Genomic DNA, 24284 nt, shown 5'->3' on the forward strand with positions numbered 1-24284 from the left:
CCTCCAGAAAACACTGCGAGGAGACAGCTGGCTAGACTGGTCAACTGGATCTGTTTAAACTGCACATCTCCAGAGTTCAAAACATCCCGTGATATTTTACAAAAACTAGTAAAAGTGGCTACCACAGCTCTTAAATAAACTCATACATAAATATTAAGCTCAAGTCAGCTCCTCATTTGAATTTTCTGTTCCACCTTAAACGGGGCTGCAGTTACAGTGAGGTGCCTTAAATGATGAACAAATTTTTAATACGAAGCTGATATTGGCTTAACTCAATAAATGCACCATCCATCCATCCATCCATCCATTTTCCAAGCCGCTTCTCTGTCAGGGTCACGGGGGGCCTATCCCAGTGGTCATCAGGCGGAAGGCAGGATACACCCTGGACAGGTCGCCAGTCCATTGCAGGGCAATAAATGCACCAATTGACCTCAATAAATGGACCAATTGACCTCAATGAATGCACCAATTTACCTCAATAAATGGACCAATTGACCTCAATAAATGCAACAATTTACCTTAATAAATGCACCAATTTACCTTAATAAATGCACCAATTTACCTCAATGAATGCACCAATTGACCTCAATAAATGGACCAATTTACCTCAATAAATGCAACAATTGACCTCAACAAATGCACCAATTGACCTCAATGAATGCACCAATTGACCTCAATGAATACACTAATTGACCTCAATAAATGGACCAATTTACCTCAATAAATGCACCAATTGACCTCAACAAATGCACCAATTGACCTCAATGAATGCACCAATTGACCTCAATGAATGCACCAATTGACCTCAATGAATACACTAATTGACCTCAATAAATGGACCAATGTACCTCAATGAATGCACCAATTGACCTCAATAAATGAAATTTGCGTAATATTTAATGAGCTTGCATGCAGTTTGAAACGCGATTATAATAACACCTCAGGAAATATCAGTCGTTTACATTTTAGCATTCGTTTGTCATCACTACAACAACAAATAAAATAAAATCAAGTCAATACACTCAAAACACACTGCTTAATCTGCTTTAAAATGTAAAAAGTGTTTGAAAAGAAGTGTTTTACTGTCTTCTCTGGATCGGTTACGGCTTTGTTATCTCATTACAAACAACCACTGCTCTGCTGAACGAACATGGCAATCAGAAATGGTGGCAGCGACCACCAACAGTCTTTTACCCAGTTTATTAAACGCTACCTATAAGCATGCTTGTTCAAAAATCTAGACGGTTTTTACATTTTTACTAAATTACATTATATAGGCAAATTATTGACACCAGTGCATTTTGATTACTCACTTTCAGTACCTCACACTTTGGTTTAAGATACGCCCACTTGTGGCTTGGATTTAAAAAAGATGCACTATTTAAGTTTTGGGAATTTGCTTTCCTGCCACATTTCTGACCAAAGAGCACAGTATAATTTGGTGTGTTTACAAATAACGGTTGTACTAACTCCAAAATGGGTGCACAAACACCCAAACTCTGCTGCAGACCTCAGCACACTGTGTGTGTAAACAGCATAGTTAAATCATTAAATACATATAGACTAGAATGACCACGAAAAGATGTAAAGACATGTAGACGCTTCAGATCTCTGGTGCAAATGTGTAACAGCACGCAATGTGCAGAAGAACATTTTGTAACATGAGATGTGAAGAGCATTAAAAAAGAAGGACATGCTTTCTGAGGATGTGAGTGAAACAAGTGAAATAGGTATTGAGCACATCACCAATTTTCAAGGTAAATATATTTCTAAAGGTGCTCTTGGCATGAAATTCTCACCAGATGTCGGTAACAACCGTGCAACCCACACGTGCAAAGAAATCAAATCATAGATGTCCATAAATTATGTGTAATGAAGAGAAATGACACAGGGTAAAATATTGAACAAGGAAGAGGCGCAATAAGGCATGAAAAGTCTTGACACCAGCTGAAATCTATCATAATTAGAAAGCAATCCTGCCACTTAGTGCAAATTAATATCAGCTGGTTCAACTGACGGCCTATAAAAGCTGTCTCATTACCAAGGTGCCACACCAGAAACACAAGAGCTCTTTCTCGTTCTCAAAACATACTGACGGCATTGGTTACAGAAGAATCTCTAAACTACTGAAGGTTCCAGTGAGCAGTGTTGGGGCCATAATCCGGAAGTGGAAAGAACATCATTTCACCATAAACCGGCTACGACCATGTGTTCCCCGCAAGATTTCAGACAGAGGAGTGGAAAGAATTATCAGAAGAGTTGTCCAAGAGTTAAGGACCTCTTGGGGAGAACTACAGAAAGACCTGGAATCAGAAGGTGCAATCGTTTCAAAGAAAACAATAAGTAATGCACTCAACCGCCATGGCCTGTATGCACACTCACCATGCAAGACTCCACTGCTGAAGAAAAAGCATGTTGAAGCACATTTAAACAACATTTAGACAAGCCTGTGAAATACTGGGAGAACATAGTCAGTCAGATAAGACCAACATTGAACTCTTTGGATGCCATAATACACACCATGATTGGAGCTCAATAGCCACTGCATATCACCCCAAAAACACCATAGCAACAGTGAAGTCTGGAGGTGGGATCATCATGGCGTGGGGCTGTTTTTCAGCATACAGCACTGACACGCTTCATACAACTGAAGGAAGGATGAATGGACAAGTGTACCGAGACATTCTTGATAAAAAAATTTGCTGCCATCTACCAGGATGATGAAGATGAAACAGGGGTGGACGCTTCAGCAAAACAGTGATCCCAAACACACAGCCAAGGAAACTCTCGATTGGTTTCAGAGAAAGAAACCAAAGCTGCCAGAATGGCCCAGCCAGTCCCCTGACCTGAATCCAACTGAAAATCTGTGGAAGGAACTAAAGCTCAGAGTTCATAGAAGGAGCCCATGGAGCCTTGAGGATTTGAAGAGCGTTTGTGTGGAAGAACGGGCCAAAAACCACACCTGAGCAATGCATGCGGCTAGTTTCTCCATACAGGTGGCGTCTTGAAGCTGTCATCACCAGCAAAGTATTAAATAGCTACACTTCAGTAAGCGTGTTCAATATTTTTCCCGGTGTCATTTCTCATTATTACACATAACTTAATTCATGGACATCTATGGTTTGATTTCTTTGCATGTGTGGGCTGGATGGTTGTTCCCGACATCTGGTGCGGATTTCATGCCAAGAGCACCTTTAGGAATAAACTTACTTAGAAAATTGGTTACGTGTTCAATACTCATTCACCCGCTGTATGTTTACATAAGCTTTGTTAGAACATTCTCAAATTCTGTAGAACTTCACAGAAACCCAAGCGTGATTCAACTAGGCGACTGACTTCAAGCTGAGTTTGAGGCTTCATGGCTTTCTGTCCAAAGATGGTTTACCTTTAAGGCTTTCTGGGCCGCTTCGCTGGAGCCAATCGCGATAAGCCCTGGACCTGCCATACTGCAGAAACTCTTCAGGTGCAGACTGCCCAGTACTGGCACAGTGGACACAGCGTAGTCCTGCAACAAAAAGACACACATAGTCCTATTCAGTCCTAACTGGCTTCTATTTTGTGAAACTGTACGTTATGTTAGGTCAGTTCGCAGGTTGCTCTGTACTGACACACACACACACACACACACACACACACACACACACACACACACACAGAGAGCTATTGTTAAATTCACTCACAATTATGTTATGGTTTAAAAGAGGAATCAAGAAAATAGGAAACAACTGGTACCGAATGACCTTTTAGCAAGCTAACGCTCCGCTGGGGCTCTGCAGCTCTGATGTTCCTGCAGCATTTTTCTCAAATAAGCCGCTAAGTTTCCATAAACATTAACTTAATGGCGGATAAAACATGCAGCGATAAGGAAGCCGAACCGTTTCAAAGCACTTTTGAGCACAAACATCCATTTCCTGCTCGTTTACTGAATGTCATCTGTGTTATTAGCATATTAGCAAAGAATGCCCTGGCACTGGCCTGGCCTTCTGTCTTTCATTCAGGAATCAAAGCTGCTCTCAGGCTGGCCTCCATATCTGCAGACCAGACGCTCCAAAATGACGACGATCCGGGGGAAGATAGCGCAAAAATGTCCCCACTAAGGCTTATCGTCATGTGGGCGAAAGAGCCCTCGTCTTCCCTCGCTTTCTACGAGGCAAAACGCCCGGCATTCATGTCTAGACAATTTCATTTGAACAGCTAATCCGCGGCGTCCAGCAGAGACGTAGAGCAGCATCCTGACAACTGTTGTGAGGACATTTTTCTGAAACTTGGCAAATACTGATTTAGGGTCTTTAGGGGCTGCATCGCAGGACCCCAGCCACCAGGGGGCCATGTGGGCATGATTGCAAATGGAAGAATAGTAAGAACAACTGAAAAAAAACTTGAGTTTTCTTTAACAGTCCATCCAACATGTTTATGACAACAGCAGCCATAGTTAAAGTGACTTTACCATGTTTGTTGGACCTAAAATGACCTTAACTTGGGACAAAGTCAAACAATGAATATTAAAGTTGGTGTCATGAGCAAAAATCTAAGCTTGGAATGCAAACATTGTTTTATTATACAGTACTGCAGTCATAAACCACCCATCATTTGAAGTCAAAACAGTCGATGTACAGGTAATAAGTCTGAGAAAACCAGAGATCAAAAAAACTCTTTAAAAGCTACAGAGAAAATGTGGCTCCTAACAACCACCTGGAAGAGCTGGCAGACACCAAAACTGCCCCACCAGATAAACAGCACTGAAAGCTTTCATCTCTGAGAGAGAGGAGAAGATCAAGCTGCTTCAGATCTGAAAACATCCACAGGTGTTCGTCCACTGTGAGAAGACCACTCAGCGCTGTGGGTCTGAAAGGACGTGTAGCTGATCAAGAAGAACCTCACTGAGAAAAGGAGATGAACACATCAAACAAAGAAGCTGATTGATGGACTGACCACCCCAGAGTCCAGACCTCAACATCAATGAATGGGTCATATTACGTCAGAAAATGATCAACCAGCTTCTCAGACCTAACTTTGGAGGCGTGTCTGCAGGTTCTTTGAGAAACTGGGAGTGAGTCTCCTGCTTTTTTCCTGACACTGACAACAAATAACCTGTACTTAATGGTAGTTTTGACTGGAAATTAAACAAATAAGCGTGGTCTATGACTTCTGCACAGCGCTGTATGTCAATGTTAAATGAATGTGCTGGAGTGTCGACAGAAATGAGGTAGAGGCCTCAAGATGGAGTTAGCCTGGCGCCACAGAATGCCTGAAGAGGAGCTACTAATAAATCTGAAGGTAACAAAGAGGTTACAGATGACAGAGGTTAAGAGAGACAGTCTAGTCTATAGCAAAAACACTGTGTCCTTATATACGGGAATTTTAATGTATGGAAATAACAGAACTTCACGCCATACAGCCTAAACAAGACTGCGTAGCAGATCCTACAGGCGGTGTCAAAATAAATACCCACCTTAAATGCATCTGCCAGGATCTCTGCACCTCTACGATTGGTCCTCTTGGATAAACCCACAAAGAACTCTCTACCTACGGAAAGAAACACACATTTATTCGCCGTGCTCTGGGAGACGTACAGGCTTGATAGATGGGAGAAGACGAGGAGCTGCATTACTTTGGCTTACAGGACAGGTCAGTAGAAAGGTCACTGTCCTCCTTTAGGACAGGCTTTAGTTACCTGGACAACACTGAAGAACAGTGTCCATAAACCTGCACCACACATGCACACCTAAAAAGATGGTTCTTCAAGGGTTTTCCAGTAAAGGCAATGGTTCTACTTTGAAAAGGGGTTGTTTTTTGGTTACCCGCTTGATATCACAACAACAGCAGAACCCTTTTTCTTCAGGGGTTCTTCAGTAAAGTCAATGGTTCCACTTAGAATAAACAAACATTTCATTTCATTTCATATGCATTTTGAATGTTCTGTATAGAACACATTCTCCATCAATCTGCAGAACCATTTCACCATGCAAAGAACCACTAAGCACAATTTGGTCCTACAAAGAATGCTTCTGCTTAGGAAAAGGGTTCTTCTATCACACGCTTGACACTGTAACAATAGCAGAACCCGGACATGGAAGCATTTTCAAAAAGGCTTTATATAGAACCACATACAACATGGACAGAACCATTTAAGCATTAATTGGTTCCACATAGGACCATTCTACTGCAACCTACATGCTTGAAATCTTAACGATAGCAGAACTATTTTTGGTTCCAAAAGGTTCTGTAGAGAACTGTGTACAACCCATTGTCCATCAATCTGAAGAGCCATTTCACCAGGCAAAGAACCATTTAAGCATGAACTGATTCGCTACAGAACTGTTCTACTTAGAAAAAGGGTTCTTGTATTGTTACATGCTTGACATTGTATCAATAGCAGAATATTTTTGGTGCTACAAGGAACCATATTCCAAAAAAAAAAGGTTCTAAAGAGAACTGTATACAACACGTTCTGCTGAACAACAATCTGAAGAACAATTTCACCATGCAAGGAACTATTTCAGCGTGATATGGTTCTAAATAGAATCGTTGCTTTTACTAAGGGACCTTTGTAGAACTGTCTTTTTTAAGCGTGCACATAAGCCATTCATGACATCTGATATAAACCAATAAAGACGTTTATAAAGGTTTATTCCATCGAGTGTCAGCTGTCATAACCCTGGCTGAGGAAGAATGACCATCAAGATGGACAAAAGCAGCCTTTATGACAAACTGCCGCATTTTCCAGACCAAATATTCCAACATATCAGTGCCACAGCTACACAAGTTCCCACTCATTCTGCGCAGACACCCTGAGCTTTTCCTCCGTCTATAAACACTATACTGGCAAAAGTATTCGCTCGCCTGCCTTCACACACATATGAACTTGAGTGACATCCCATTCTTACTCCATAGGGTTTAATATGGGTTTCAACCCCACAACATAATCCCCCCTCCACCAAACTTTACACGTGCCACAATGTTGGCACAGTCAGACAAGTACCGTCTCCTGGCAACTGCCAAACCCACACTCGTCCATCGGATTGCCAGACGGAGAAGCGTGATTGGTCACTCCAGAGAACACGTCTCCACTGCTCTAGAGTCCAGTGGCGGCGCTTTACACCACTTTGCATTGCGCTTGGTGATGTAAGGCTTGGATGCAGCTGCTCGGCCATGGAAACCCATTCCATGAAGCTCTCTACACATGAAGTTTGGAGGTCTGCAGTGATTGACTCTGCAGAAAGTTGGTGACCTCTGCGCACTATGCCCCTCAGCATCTGCTGACCCCACTTTGTCATTTTACGTGGCCGACCACTTCGTGGCTGAGTTGCTGTCGTTCCCAATCGCTTCCACTTTGTTATAATCCCACTGACAGTTGACTGTGGAATATTTAGTAGTGAGGAAATGTCACGACTGGACTTGCTGCACAGGTGGCGTCCGATCACGGTACCACGCTGGAATTCTCTGAGCTCCTGAGAGCGACCCATTCTTTCACTAATGTCTGTAGAAGCAGTCTGCAGGCCTAGGGGCTCGGCTTTATACACCTGTGGCCATGGAAGTGACTGGAACACCTGAATTCAATGATTTGGATGGCTGAGTGAATATTTATGGAAATCTAGTGCATCTGTTACGACGTTCTGAGAGAACCAGAGTGAAAAGCATGACCACCAACTCCAGCCTGCATCATCCCATCACCGATTCAAAACAAGTTAGTGCGGTTTTTACGGTAATTTGCTGCAAAGGGCAGGCTTGCATACCTTCTCACTGTTTGAGCAGCAATCTCTGTTTGTCCGGGCACGAAAGCAATGACATCAGTCTGCACTGTGATCAGTGATCTTCAGGCCTGCTAGCATGGCCAAATGTAGCATTAGTGTACTGGTGGAAGTCATGCTTGTATACTGATCTGACAGCAGCTTAAGTGTTTTAACAATGTTTAATTTTTGGGTTTGGGGAGAAGTCCAGCCCCGGATTAGAGCGAAAGCCTCAGAACAGCCCTTAAGATGCAACGCAGCAGGCGTAGCATGACTGAAAATGTTTTACAAATGAGATATTAGCCCTTCTAAAGCCAAGAGGAAGTGTTTCTCCTGCTGCCATCCGAAACTCATCTGAACCCTGAAAGGCTGCAGAAAGCCACGAGCCAAATGTCTACAAACACAATTAAGTGTTCCGTGCCATTTTTCCAGCTCTGCACCGCGAATGACCCACATTTAACACACGCAACAAACTGAGCTGGATGTAAATTATAAACATGGTGGAAGAAAAGCGAGATGGAGAAGGAGGTAAAAGGACAGAATGTCCTCCTTTTCTCTTTCTCAGGAGCTCTCATTCAGCAGAAAGCTGAGGAGCATGAAGTGGTGGGCATTTTAAGATAAAAACACCAAGTTAAATACTTATTACACCTACTTTCCAAGGACGGTGCAGCCCATACTGGCCTACAGGCCTATGGCACTGCAGTTTGTGTGGTCTTGGGTCTGTACTCTACTTCACTGGGTATTAGCTGCATAATACAGTGGTGCAGATCAGACTGGTTCGGTGTGAAATGGTTCATTGTACAGACTCAGGTTTCTTTACAGTGGTGGTGATGGGAACCAGGGGTCACTATGACTACAACACAAATATAACCGATTTACTTACTATCCAAAACCACCAGTGAACCTACGCGAGTCTTCCGAGTTGGATATAAGACGTTGGTGATGGTAAAATAGTAAGAAATCTAAAAAATGTGTTTTCTTTGGGGACTATTTTTGCCTTATAACACCCTGCACGTGCTCCTCCTCCATGAACAGATTTCTCTAATATGTTTCAGGCCAAAATCTTCTCAAAATTACAGTAAAACTAAGTACTTTAGGCACAAGAACAAGTTCATGTAGTAACTTTCTGTGAGGGAGCTTTTAGAGGCCGACGTCTGGTTCCCATCACCACCACTGTGAAGAATTTTGACTGCGAGTTTCTTTTGAACTGAGCATTTCACACCATGTGTGATGTGTGTGATGCATTAGACATTTTCTATTTCTGCCTAATATTTGTAAGTTTATGAGCAATTAAATGTCTTGCTACTTAAACAGTGCAATTTCCATCCATCCATCCATCTATGCAGTTTATACAGTGCTAATTGGTGGGGTATAAGCTTGCATTGCTGATTAGCTACTTTAGCTTCATAGCTCCAGCGAAAAACTGAAGAAAAAAAAAAAAAACCACACTTTAGACATTTAACTTAATTTACTGGTCACTCTCTAACCACCTCCACTCCGCCTGCAACTGTTTTACTTGATTTTTTTTAACCTTTATTATCTTATTTTCATTATTTTATTATTTATTTGTTTGTTTATTTATTATTACTCATGTTCTTATTCTTAGATTAATGATAATTGTTTTTCTATTATTATTTTAGTCATTTTAATACATATTTTGTTTACTTTTTGATGTTATTCTCCTCTTATTTTATTTGATCTGCTATGTTTTAAGTATTGTTTTATATTTTTATTGCATTTTTATGTATTTTTATTAGTGTTTCACTTTTTTTTTTACACTCTTTATTTATTTATTTATTAAATTTACTTTCATTATTTGATATGTTCTTACTCATCCCTTGCTCTGTATCTACTCGGCAACACTGTAAATGAGGGTCACCCTCAATGTTCTCCGAGACTGACCATCAATCAACCTTGACTGATTAATCTGAGGTAAGAGGAAAAATGCATACATTTGATTTTTTCACTGAATTATTACTTATAAATGATCCTAAACAAGACAACTTGAAGTCCACAACCCTTGGACATCATTCTGTATGTTAACCTCATGCTTTGGTTTCACAAAACAGTAACATTCAGGAGCTGCAATGAACAAATAGGACCGATTTGGTGAACAAGCTCTTACAAATAAATGTGCCATAAAAGAGCCACTTCTGGTACCTTCCACTGTTTCTTTAAAGAATCAATTCTGCAAATGGTCTGTGAGCATGAAGAACCTTTTTAAAGTTTAGAGAACACCTGTGAGATGTACATTCATGCCAAGAACCTTTATTTGTAAAAGTGCAAGACACTTTTAAAGTCTAGTGCTGAGCTAAATTAGTCAGTAGAGCTTCCTGACAGGTGTATCACTAGGCCTATATCCCATAATTCACCGGACAGAAGACTGCAGTTTATGGTTTAAAGCCATCAATGAAAGTTAAAAGCCTCACACTGAAAACGCTGCAAGATAAAAGTGACAGACGTATCACTGCTGCAGAGCCACTCTAATGTTCTCACGAGTCTCTTTGCCATTATGCAGAGTACAAGCTGAACGCCTACCACACTGTAGAACGGTATTTGCTGAGGCAGCAAATTACATGCCAGACGGCTTTAAACTATAAACCAGCATTAAGGTTTAGGACACCAAGTCCTTAAGACTATTCAGACAATGTTACATAAGTAAGCATTTAAGGGCAGTTATGCTGATTCACTGAACAGGCCTATTTAACTGACACAATAGGCCCGGGTCATAACCTGGGGAGAGTCTTCAAAGGAGAGTCCTCAGTGACGCTGTAATTCAATATAAAAAGAAGCTTAGTGTGTCTCAGCGGTGGCGCCACACCTAGAAAAGTCATCTCTGAAGAACGCTGGGCTGTTTTCACACCCAGTTCAAACGTAACGTCCGAAGCAGAGTTCGGGTTTTTGAGATATTGAATCTCTTTCAGTTGGTTTTACGCTGCAAGTGCACCCAATTATACTGGAGCGCGTTTGTTTACTGCTCAGCAGACGTATCCCAGAGCACTCTGTTGCTCACACATTCACCACCGTGAAGACATACAAACAGAAAGCAGAGACGTTTAACATCCACGTTTATCACAATCAAAGCAGCAGTTCGCTGATGTCGGCCAAAAGTCCATCCATTCGCAATCCAAGAAATCAACGGCATTCTTTATTTTTTATTGCTCTTTTGTAATCAACAGCAGCTCATGCTGCGGGAACGAAACGAGCGTCAGCAGAAAGAAAAATGTTGAACAGGCAGTTTATGCAAACAGTACAGCGCTGATGTGCACTGAGTAAAGCATGCTTTGGGGTTGAACTCTCTCGTTTGACTCAGACCACTGTGAAACTGCATCAGCTGAACCGGGGTTTGTGGGACCATGGTTCACGGACTGAATACGGGTTGCACACCAAAACGGATTTAGCAAACAGTTCCCAACAAGGTAGATGTGAAAGTGGCCTCAGTTAAGAAATGTCTGGTTCACCACCACTGGGGGCAGTCATGGGCTGGAGGTTAGGGAACTGGCCTGTGACCGGAAGGTTGCCGGTTCGATCCCCAATGCTGACGGTCCATGACTGAGGTGTCCTTGAGCAAGACACCTAACCCCCAATTGCTCCCCGGGCACCGTGGATTGGGCTGCCCACCACTTCGGGCAAGTGTGCTCACTGCCCCCTAGTGTGTGTGTGGTGTTTCACTTCACGGATGGGTTAAATGCGGAGGTGGAATTTCCCCATTTGTGGGATTAAAATAGTATCACAAAAAAACACTGTGAACAAGTTTCTCTTGAACTGACCATTTCACACCAAACCGCTCCGAATGCCTTTACATCTTAACCATTTACTTATGGAGGGATTTGAAAAAGCTACCAAATTTAAGAATATTTAGATCAGATTCTGATTCTGATCTATACAGGAACTGAAAGGTAATGAAACAATGAAAGTGATGATTCGGCAACAATTCAAATGTACAAATTTGCAAATCTAGACAAAAATACAGACGAAGTGTGGGTCTCAAGACGGATGCTAGCACTGCTTTGAGCTATGCTAATGCGCTTTTGTTCATGTTTATAGAGAACAGCATGACATGAGTGTGAGATGATATAGGTATGAAGTTTATACACTGCTCATCGGTGGGGTATAAGCGTCCATTACTTTAGCTACTTTAAGCCACTTTAGTTTCAGAGCTACAGTGACAAAAACGGGAAAAGCACATTTTGGACATTTGAACGGTTCAGTTGTTTGGTGTGGACCTGAATACGGGTGGAGCGGTGAAGCGATGGCTTCACTCTACTTTATCTCCAGCTGAAATAGAGATTTAAACTCTTCGGTTCTTGGCCCATTACTTTTTCTTTGTTGTTGTGTCGTGTCTATAGGTCTACGCTAAGCATCCTGAGCTCAATCAAACAGGGGGGAGTCGTCACCATGGCACTGTAAAAAGTGGTGGGTCAAATGTTTGCTCGCCCCCTTGGTTCCAGCAGGCCGGATGCGTCTAGATAAACATCCATCCATCCATTCTCTAAGCCGCTTCTCCCTCAGGGTCACTGGGGGGCGGGGGGATGGGGGTGCTGGAGCCTATCCCAGCTGTCATCGGGCGGAAGGCAGGACACACCACACCCTGGACAGGTTGCCAGTCCATCGCAGGGCAGGCAGACACACACACACACCCAGGGGCGATTTAGCATGTCCAATTGGCCTGACTGCATGTCTTTGGACTGTGGGAGGAAACTGGAGAACCCGGAGGAAACCCACACAGACACGGGGAGAACATGCAAACTCCACACAGAGAGGACCCTGATCACCCGGCCGGGGAATTGAACCCAGGCTCCTCGCTGTGAGGCGACAGCGCTACCCACAGTGCCACCGTGCCGCCCTGTCTAGATAAAAAGTCAGTCTGGTTGGTTTTATTCGATTTTTGTTTATTGGTTGGTTAATTGTTGGCACAATGCAGACAGTTTAATATCTGACTGGCTAATGGTGTCTACACAATGAAGAGTATAGTAGGTGACTAGCTTTTAGGCATAATGGTCCCTATGAAATAAATAGTTTGTCAAATTCATGCAATTAATACAGCAAATATAGTCAACCAGCCAAGACATATTCTGTGTCTGAAGCTTGCTTCTTTAAATTTGTGCTGAAGCAACAAGGCTTTTGCAGCTAAAAGTAACAGAAATTTACAGCTTACTGATTTGCATTCCACAAACTGCTTGCCTAAATCACTGCACGCCTGCATCAAACCATTTGCAGCTGTTAAGAAATCTCAAAGAGATAAAGTTACTTACAAAGACAAACGTATGCAGCAGGTCCAAAAAACAGCCTGAACTTTGTCATTACCTTCGTCTAATATCACAGAGCTTCCATTACGCCTTAGCTGCATTAGCCTCGTAGCTCGAGTGCTAAAACCAAAGAAGCAAACTTCAAATTCAAAACTCCTGATTGGCTGTCGGTACCTGTGAACAGGACGTCTCCTCCATCCAGAGTAGCCGATTCATCCGTCATCTCTACAATGTTCAGGTCCAGATCCGTCAATGCTTTCTTCATGGCTTCGGCCTGAAAAGACACACAAGACACACATTGAGAATACTGTGTTATTTGCTTTAGTGGTAACACTTTACTGAAGGGTGGCATCGATCAAGCTACACTATATGGCCAGAAGTATGTGGACACCTGATCATCACACCTATATGAGCTCCCATTATAAAACCACAGGCTTACTATAGAGTTGAGCCTCCACTCTTCCTTGAATGGAACTAAAGAGCCGTGAGAATTCCCTGGAAAAACAGACCCAGACCATTATCCCTCCTCCACCAAACTTTACTGTTGGCACTCTGCATTCTGGTAGTGTGCTTCAAATTCAGATTCATCCGTCAGATTGCCAGACAGCGAAATGTGATTCATCATTCCAGAGAACACGGTTCCTCTGCTCTAGGGTCCAATAGTGACATGCTTTACACCCCTCCAGCTGACACTTTGCATTGCACATAGTGATCTTAGGCCATGAAAACCCATTTCATGAAGCTCCCGATGCAGTTTTGCAGCTAATATTGCTTCCAGAGGCAATTTAGAACTGTGAAATGAGTGATGCAACTAAAGATAAGCGATTTTTATGTGCACCATGTTTCAACACTTGGCAAATCTGCATGGTCAACTGCGTGGTCAAGGCTAAGCTACTGTTTTTTATAGATTTCACAATAATAGCACTTACCAGGGCAGACCTAGCAGGGCAGAAATTTGGCAGTGCCACGTTTAAAGTCAATGAGCTCTCTAGTGCGATCCTTTTCTGCTACCACTGTTTGTCTACGGAGGTTGCACGGCAATGTGCTTAATCTTATCCACTTGTTAGCAATGTGTGCAACTGAAACACCTAAACCCAATAATGAAAATATACTTTTGGCCACATAACGTGTGTCCGGGGAATGTTATCCTGACACTGGGTAATTTAAAAGGTTAAAACAACTTTGTAGCTATAAACGCTAAAGTGTTGCTGATTGCTTAGTTGTGTTATAGCCCTGTAACATCATTTGTGTCTGCTTACTATTACTAAGACTGGTCCAAGCTGTGATTTCATGCACTGTCATAGACACGTGTAGATCATTTGTTTTTCCGTGTTAAAGCAGATGTAAGGGCTGCGTTTAAGTGGCTTTACCGAGAGACAGAGCAGACGTGTTGTGTACTGCCTTTCAGCCACTGGTTCAGAGTCAAAAAGATTACGTCGGTCTTTTTGGACAGAACTGCGGCGCATGACAAAATGTTACCAGCCAGTCCAAGATAGCTGGATGACATCATCACCCTGGGCCAGGGGGTGATGTCATCGCGAAAGGAAACATGTTAAAAGTTTTTATGAGGAAAATGGACCAAAAGGAAGTGACCTACGGAGAAAAAAACCTGGGCAGAAAACACGCTTCGATCGTCCAGGACGGAGGGACCGGTCAGCTGATCAGCTGATCCAGATGACAAGCCACACATCTGTCGGGTCGTGTGTGCGTGAGAGAGCCGGAGAAGCCAGGCTGTGGATGTGCGACTGGCTGACTGGCTGGTGGGCTCCATGTGTGTTTATAAGCCTGTTTTTGGCCAGTCTCGGGGGCCCTGATTTTACGGGAGCAGATCAGTGTTTCCACGGCGATATCTAGCGGTGAGGTCAGCGTGCTGCTAATCGAATGCTTCTGCTTCTGCTCACAACAAGCCAAGCATGAGGTCACACAGGTACGCTGCCATGGCAACCACAAGCCCACCTCCTCCACCCCCCACTTCCTTTCTTAGATAATGCAAGACCACCCCGTTCGCCGGGCCAAACAAAGCACAATCATGTGGATAACGGTGCCTGTGCCCACCACACAAACACATACAATAAAACCAGATACAGCTCCCAGTTTTATAGCACCACTGTCAATTCGGCTGAACTCACCACCAATAAAGTGGGACAGAGAGGAGCCTCAGAGCCAGCAACACAATCATAGACCACAATATGTTTACAGAAACTACAGCACTGTTATCATGGAGCTTATCGTTATCTGTTCTCTTCAGCAGTACACTGCAAAAGATAGAACCCTGTGAGGTGAAATGATCCTAAGTCTAGTCAACATATCTAATATTTCTTATTTTGAGATGGTTGTGCACTTAATAGAAGATTAATTAGCTTATGTCTAGACATTTTATACCTGTTTTGAGTCTTTTTATTAAGTAAAATTATCTAATGGCAGACAATTTACTGGCATTTCTCGTAAAATCAGCAAAATTATCTGTCAATATAGTCAAATAAATTTACTTTATACAGTTACTTAAAACAGTAATGTTTAAAGTTAAATAATCTTAACAGCTAAAAGCTTAGAACAACCATAACAGGGGAAATATTGGATATATCAACTAGATTTAAGCTAATTTTACTTGACAAGATACTGTTTTTTGCAGTGTATCATACACTTCATGGCTGTTCTGCCTGGAAACTACATAAATGAAGGGCAGTCTCTGGTGTTTGCACAGTGATGCCTTCTTTCTGGCCCCAAACTATTGGTTGGACAGGAAACTTTGAATTTTAAGTGGGAACAATGGCTATTTCCAACTTGTTGAAGATGGTTGTTTCAACGGTCAGCGGTAGATCATTCTCTACTGTTCATTCTACTATGCCCGTCGTTCTTCTTGGTTTCCCACTTGGTAACTAGGTCTCGTTTTATCACATAATCATACCAAGCTGGGAGGGTAAAGGCTAGTATGAGCTTCCTCAGAGACGCACGAAGCTCCACCACCTCTTTAAATTGCTGCTAACACAATGCCACTGGGAAGCTCAACACGCTTGGAGGAGAACACTAACTTAGGCAAGCTGACAGACGCCTGAACTGACGAGGAAAGAAGCAGCTTGGGACCTCCATTATGTAGATCTACCTATATACCTTGATCTACTAACTTAAACACAAACACTTTGCAATTCTAACTTTGTATGGAGGATATAGAACCATTCACTGAGAACACGGGGGCTGAATTATTCCCGGAGAATCAACCAACAGCGGGCGTGTAAGTTCGGTGGTGGCACCCTCCACGGACACACAGCGCTCCTCCTGACAACAGATCAGTATCCCTGTGAGAACTGGACGGCTCAACGACCAGATCAATTCCCTCCTAAATCCTAACAAGGCTGCATTCTTCTTCAGCGACGCAGCAAAAGAAGCAGAAGCTAACAGATAAACAGACACTGCTGAAGAACTGTTGGGGCCCCTTATAACATGAAGCGTTACAGCAAGATGTTAATTGCAGGGGCCCCTTATGAAGAGAGGCTTCACTGGGCTGTGCAGCGCTTGATTGACAGTGACCTCCCTCTCCGCCTGAGAGAGAAAAACAATTAGCGTAGCGACCGCGCTCCTCCGCAGGGCCTAGAAGAACACGACCCTAATTGGAACAAATGAAGCCTGCTGCGCCGCACAGCAATATGCTGAGACACAAAAGCCTCTTTATCTGCTGCTCCCGTCCATTAGCAACAGCCAGCGCTCATCTGGGTGTGTGTGGAACAGCAGCTCTGCCGTCATTTGGAGCAAATGTACTTGATGCATATTGCTACTCATGACTTTTAAAGTCTGCTAATTACTGGTTCCCATGACTTCTTATCAGAGGCATGTTTATGTTTGGTGGGGGCAAGACTGGGACTTACAGGCCGGGGGGCCAACTAGCAAGCCTTGCGTCCCAGAGACACCACTAACTAGCCGACTTGACTGCGGCTAAGCCAACAGAAAATGACCCACCCATTATCATACACAGAGACTCCTCGCCTCACATTACACTGCTTTGTCATTATAACAACTGACTGCATACCACAGCAGGTAAAAGCTAACTAGCCTGAGGCCTGCGGCTCACAGCACTAGGGGTAGAGGTCATGGGTGAATCGGTGAAGATTGCTGAAGATTTTTCCTGCAGTACTGAAGTTTGAAAATCACGCAGCAGCACTAAAATGACCAAAAATTGGTGTTAAAAGTGGTGACAATCCGATGACAGCATTGCCGGGAATCTTTTACAGTGGACGTTTTCAGTTTTTTTCTCAAAGTGCATGGGAGGCTTGGTTTTAAAGAGTGGGCCTAGAACGCCTAAGGCCCCTCCATAGCTTTCATTTCAGAGAAGCCTGTTATTGTTCCTTATTACTGTTACTTATCTACCACATCTCTTTTGCCAGGATAAGGTGCACTACTGTTCAGGGATCACCTGTCATTTATTATTTTGTTCAGTAATAACATACTGGACTGAACTATGATCCTATGAAGTTGTGCATCATACTGTCATCATCATTCCACCCGTATTAGGAAGTCCAGGTCTCAGATGTTTTTTCTCTATGGGAAAAAAATAAATATTATGTTTGAAAACTGGATCCTCTGAATTATGGTGGCATTTAGCAGCTGAAGTATGAATACTGTTAATAAGGGGAGGGTCACAAGATCTTCCAATGGCTCAGTTGGAGTCCTCTACATAGTCCATGGATTCCGCAGAAGAAAGAGGACAAAGGAGGCGTCCTGGGTGGGAGGTGTGACATCTAGACAAAGCGTGCTGGTCTGTATTATTTGTGTTTCGGCTTCTTAATGACCTTGTAATTCCGAGGATTCGGTTCAACGTCCACACGGCAAAATATTTCAGCTTTGGAACATGTTTGTTTATCACAGGGCGCAACAGCAAATTTTCAGAATATTCAGAAAACATTATTCATGTCTCCCTTAGAGAAAAACTGCCCTAACATGGGCATGACGCCAAGACTTCAGAGGTCTATTATAAACTACACACCGAGCCATTTCTCCAATTAGATTTGTTTTTTGGAGAGGTTTTAGAAAGTGACTCAATAAAAAACAATGCATTACGTCTATTTGTATACATTCCTTGTGAATGTATCTGCCCTGGAATCCCCGCTTTTGTAATATGAAGTATTATTAGCGTAAATTTTATTACAACATCCTTTGTAATCTATTATAACACCACTTCTTCTCCTTTTCAGTTACTAACGGTGATCCTTGGCTTGTAAATCTCAGTATACACAAACAGAGCAATGCACATGTGTGGTAGCCTGCTGATGACCAGATGACCTTTCCCTAAACTTAGTCTTTGACCCTTGACACTCCAGCTCAGTTTATTCCGTCCTGACAAGGGTGATCTCGGAGTGTCCTGAAGGCTCAGGATGGCTTAGCTACGGCTAAAGGTCAAAGGGCAGGGGTCAGGCATACCCCCAGGGTAAGCTGAGGTCACTGCTAACAGGCTGGAAGGAGTGAAGAAGTATTGCATTTCTCACTTCAGAAGGACGCGCCGTCTCCGTCAGTCTGTCTCCGTGTGATTTAGGAACAGGCGAAGTTACTTACATAACGGATTAACCTCTCAACTACTACTCAAAACATCTTCTGCAGTTTCTTCTTTTATGGTACAACAAGAGACCCCCTACATCGCCCACAGAGAGCTACAATCTGTCAGTATGACACCAAAGAGCGTTATACAGTTACACACTATAAAACATTACACACAGATGGGGCAGAAGATCATGACCACCTCCTCGTTTCTACGCTCACTGTCCACTTTATCAGCTCCACTTACTGTATAGCTGGACTTTGTAGTTCTACAGTTACAGACTGTAGTCCATCTGTTTCTCTGATACTCGGTTACCCTGTTCTTCAGCGGTCAGGACCCCCATGGACCCTCACAGAGCAGGTACTATTTGGGGGGTGGATTATTCTCAGCACTGCAGCAACACTGTGTGTGTTAGTGTGTGTTGTGCTGGTCTGAGTGGATCAGACACAGCAGTGCTGCTGGAGTGTTACACCTCAGTGTCACTGCTGGACTGAGAATAGTCCACCAATCAAAAATATCCAGCCAACAAGTCCTCTGACCACTGATGAAGGACGATAGGATGACCAACACAAACTGTGCAGCAGCAGATGAGCTGTCGTCTCTGTCGTTATTAGTCATATCCAGACACTGACTGGGCTGGCGTTTTAGTGAAATCCAATTTACGTATCAGACATCAACAGTAAATGACTCTTAAAGGCTGACAGTTATAGCACTCTGAGCTTGTATAAGCCCGCAGAGCAGAACAGCACACAGCTAAGTGATGCCACAAGATGTTTTCTACAGAAAAACCTCTCTGGATTGAGCTGCTTTGCTGTAGCAGACATGACCTTCTTCCAAACCACTTCCTCGAACAGCCCAAGAAAGAGGAGCATTTGCATCTCACTCTAACAATAAGCCAAGGGAACGATGAGTCAGGGACCATGAGAAAATATTTCTTTACAACAAGGCTCTTAAAACCTCATTTGAAATGAAGAGAATAGAAAAGACATGGAAAAGAGATGCAGAGACAGGTCATACTGGTCAGAGAAAGCTGGCCCTAGAGCAAAAGCTTCGTGGGAGTTGAGCTGAGTCAGCCGCAGGGTGTCCTGGACTGTTACAAAATAGCCATTAGACAACTTACCAAACCGTGACACCTCCAGACGACCCCCTCTATTTTGCTTATCCACCCATGAGAACTGCTACTGCCGTTCTATTCAACTGCCCAACACTCCATTCCATTCTGTTCTAAATGTTTCCTTCTCTTAAAAAGACTCTGTGGCATTTCACACCATAGATTAAAACTCATTCTATTCTCTACTCTATGTTGCACTGCATTTAATTGTAATTCCATTCAATTCTATTGCCCAAAGCCAATTACAGTTTCTAATCAGGGTTCAGGTCCATTCCATTCTATTGCTTAAAATTCATGCCACTCTATCCAAATGAAAATTATTTCATTTTATCTTATTTTACCATTTAAAGCTCATTTTACAGATTCAATTCCATTACATTCTATTGTATTGCTTGAAACCCATTCCATTCTCTAATCACTAATCTACTCTAATGTTTAAATTCATTGCAACCTTCAACTAAGAATCAGTACCATTCTGTTCTATTTAACTGTTTAATCTAGCATCCAGCTCAGAATTCAACTGTTTAAAGCAAACATCAACCCCATTCTACCATTTAATTATCAAACAATAACATTCAATTCTAATGTTTAAAACTCATTCCAGCTTCTAAGTAAGAAAACATGCCATTTTATTCTATGGATATAAATAATTTCACTGTGTTTTTCATGTCATGTCAATTTCATGTCATTTTACTGTTTAAGAGGCATTTTAAACTAAATAATTAAGACCATTCCACCCTACTGTTTAAAGCCCATTCCAACCTCTAACCAAGAATTAAGACCATTCCATCCTACTGTTTAAAGCCCATTCCAACCTCTAACCAAGAATCAAGACCATTCCATCCTACTGCTTAAAGCCCATTCCAACCTCTAACCAAGCATCAAGACCATTCCATTCTACTGTTTGCAAATCATTCCAACCTCTAACCAAGAATCAAGACCATTCCATCCTACTGCTTAAAATCTACTCCAACCTTGAACCAAGAATCAAGACCATTCCATCCAACTGCTTAAAATCTACTCCAACCTTGAACCAAGAATCAAGACCATTCCATCCTACTGTTCGCAAATCATTCCAACCTTGAACCAAGCATCAAGACCATTCCATCCTACTGTTTAAAGCCCATTCCAACCTCTAACCAAGAATCAAGACCATTCCATCCTACTGCTTAAAATCTACTCCAACCTTGAACCAAGAATCAAGACCATTCCATCCAACTGCTTAAAATCTACTCCAACCTTGAACTAAGAATCAAGACCATTCCATCCTACTGTTCGCAAATCATTCCAACCTTGAACCAAGCATCAAGACCATTCCATCCAACTGCTTAAAACCCACTTTAACCTTTAACCAAGAATCAAGATCATTCCATCCAACTGCTTAAAATCTACTCCAACCTTTCATCAAGAATCAAGATCATTCCATCCAACTGCTCAAAACCCGCTTTAACCTTTCACCAAGAACGAAGAGCATTCCATCCAACTCCTTAAAACCCCTTCCAACCTCTAACGAAAAATCAAGACCATTCCATCCTACAGTTTGAAACTCATTCCAACCTTGAACCAAGAATCAATATCAATCCATTCTGTTGTTTAAAACTCAGTCCAGTGCTTAACCAAGTTTCATTCCCATTTCACAACAGGAAAAACAGCAAAATGGGTTTTGTTTAAAACCCATTCCACTCTCTTACCAAGATTACATTCCATTCTGCGGTTTAAGACTTGTTTGAATCTGCAACCCAGTTTCAGATCTATTCCACTGCAGCCTAATGCTTGCAGCATCCTAGTATGCAACTGTAATTCAGTTTCATTTTATTATATCTTCACTCCATTCTTCTGCAGCACATTCATTACACCTCAACACTTTTCTTTCTGAATGCATTCCATACTGTGAGACCTAATCACTTAATCTCTGGCAAAGCCCCCTTCTCCATAGATATCACACTACTCCTGGCCCATCTTACTGTCTTTCCTTCTCTAGACACGCTCCACCAGGCTAAGAAATGCACCTGGCAATGTGTGTACAATTATCCTTCTAAGCAACCTGATCATGGCGAGCCCCCCCCACCGCCTCCCACCCAATCAGAGATTTCACTCTAGCCAGTGTCCCCAGGGAAGGCCACTGATGTTAGTGCCAGAGCTGGACAGGCCTCCCTGCTGAGCTGTGTCCTGCATTACAGCCCTCAACAATTGCCAGGAACCCCCTCCTCTCTTCACTCTTTCTCTCGGGTACATTCCTGCCATTCCACTTTGCAAGGGATTGCTGGGGCACAGAGAATAGATTTCACCCTCCTGCCAGACAGACAGAAAGAAAGAGGCAGGTTACGATAAACTATCTTGTGTAACTGTGTACGCTCCTGATGAAGTGCATCTGAAGCTCGCTCTAAAAGGGCTCCAGGGGAGGGAGATGAGGTGAGATGGAGAGAAAGGACAGAAAGACGAGTGAGGGATACAGAAAGCAAACCCACTGGGCCCTCTGGCATTCCTGGCCATGGCTAAAGCTGTAATTCAGCGCTCTTTTGAGGCCACCACAAGGTTCAGTTTAGTGATTTTCAAGATGATTCTTGTCCTTCCGTTTTGTTTGACAGTAACATACATCTTTAGTGCTAGAACCACATACCCTGCTTTAGCCTAACCTGATTCAACTCCAGCAACACTCGGCCAAGGTACTGAATCCAAAACATCAGGGCTGAAAAACAACAGACTGCGCAGTGCATAGGCCTGAGTGTTAAACATATTGACAGTGATTTAATATTAATATTGTTTTATATTCATAGTGCACATTATGCTCATTGATACAATATCAGCAGCAACTGTTTGAACTTTGAATGGTTACTAATTCGGTACAAGGTGTTTCTAATAATGTGGCCAGCGAGTGGAAATACAAGGTAGTTGTTTCCATTAAAGTGGCCAGTGAGTGGAATTGAGAATTGAGCATTTGGGAAATATATCGCTGCTGTCAGAACAAAACCTTACATCTCCAAAATGACCATTTTTACAGGAGAAGGAAAAAACCTACTTTACTTTTAATGTAAGTCAATGGAACCAGGTGCATTTCAAAGTCATTTTGGGCCATTTTATCACGATATTTACACACAATGTAAAAATCAACAGGTATTTTCAAATTATGTCAAAAACTGAAAAATGGAGACACCAGCTTTTGTTCCGACAGCAGCGATATATACATAGTCATATGCAAAAGTCAAATTACAAGTTTCGTTGATTTTCTATGTGAAAAGTTAACACATCTACAGACTGTGTAATAAATGGCTGTCATCTCCGACAGTGAGGTCTAAGCCTCTGCTGAGCCTTTAAATACGTGCTTAGGATTTCTATACAATGCTCCTTCACTTCTAGCGTGCCTGTTCTTTCATAATCCCAGCCACAGCTCTCAAAATCCGCCCACTTGTATCATTTGCTCTGCTGCAAGTATTTCCAAGCCATGTTTTTCAGACAGATAACCAGTGTAATCCATCACAGTTAAGCCAATTTAAAGACACAATGGAAACAGACTTGAGGCTGAGCATCGTAGATGCAGAAACAAGCCTGCTCGGACATCAGCAAAGCACCTTTTTGGCAGTGCTGCGGCAAAAATCACAAAGATAAAGCACCGCACCATGCCTGATGTGGGGTTCAAAGCCAGAGCAGACAGAAGAAAAGTCCGTAAGGATGGAAAAAGACTGAAGTTATCTGTCCAGAGGAATTTAAATTTCATTGGAGAGAGGAGGAACGCGCTAGATAAGCACTATCAGGTCTGCAGAGGAATTCGATATTAAGCGTTTGACGTCACAGTGATTTGGCCCGGTCGGCTCACGCACATGCAAGCGCACTGGCTTATGCACACACGCCAACATGAACTTACGAACTGCGAACTACGGCTTTCGTTGCGTTCCGCTGTTATTTCAACCTGCACTGCCACAAGCTATTCACTCTCAATGACGCTAAACTTACAGCAATGGTTTAGAATCTTTCCTTTACCCTGGATGTAGTCAGCCAGCTGGGACATGCTTGGTGTCTGAAGTGTGCTTCTTAGTTTCACACTGAGGGTCTGAGGCTACTGTAGCTAACAAGTACTGGAAGCTTATGCATAATTGTCAAGATTCATGACACTTTGCACATAACAACTGATTTTGTAGCTTAATGTACATCACACTGACATAACACTGATGATATGATGAAATTGAACTCACTTCATCCAAGAGCCACAAAAAATGCAAAGCAGACGTTTCTAATAAAATGGTCAGTCAGTGGAAGTACAAAGTAGGTGTTTCTAATAAAGTGGCCAGTCAGTGGAAGAGCAAGGTGGGTGTTTCTAATAAAGTGACAAGTGAGTGGAAGAACAAAGTAGGTGTTTCTAATAAAATGGCCAGTCAGTGGAAGAGCAAGGTAGGTGTTTCTAATAAAGTGGCCAGTGAGTGGAAGTACAAAGTAGGTGTTTCTAATAAAGTGGCCAGTCAGTGGAAGAGCAAGGTATGTGTTTCTAATAAAGTGGCCAGTGAGTGGAAGTGCAAGGTAGGTGTTTCTAATAAAATGGCCAGTCAGTGGAAGAGCAAGGTAGGTGTTTCTAATAAAGTGGCCAGTGAGTGGAAGTACAAAGTAGGTGTTTCTAATAAAATGGCCAGTCAGTGGAAGAGCAAGGTGGGTGTTTCTAATAAAGTGGCCAGTGA

The 24284-nt window shown here is 42.6% G+C and overlaps 1 protein-coding gene across 2 annotated transcripts in view; it reads right to left on the reverse strand.

Moving 5' to 3' along the window:
• ddah1 (dimethylarginine dimethylaminohydrolase 1) overlaps positions 1-24284 on the reverse strand; it is a 112361-nt gene that overhangs the window by 30610 nt on the left and 57467 nt on the right. For both annotated transcript variants that reach the window (XM_037540975.1, XM_017721114.2), the window contains 3 exons: positions 13154-13253; positions 5453-5526; positions 3386-3505 (listed from right to left, as the gene is read on the reverse strand). In XM_037540975.1, coding sequence (XP_037396872.1) covers positions 3386-3505; positions 5453-5526; positions 13154-13244 — 285 coding nt within the window. In that variant the 5' untranslated portion in view covers positions 13245-13253. The remainder of the gene's footprint in view (positions 1-3385; positions 3506-5452; positions 5527-13153; positions 13254-24284) is intronic.

Source organism: Pygocentrus nattereri, chromosome 9 (assembly GCF_015220715.1).
Source record: "Pygocentrus nattereri isolate fPygNat1 chromosome 9, fPygNat1.pri, whole genome shotgun sequence".
NCBI lineage: Eukaryota > Metazoa > Chordata > Actinopteri > Characiformes > Serrasalmidae > Pygocentrus > Pygocentrus nattereri.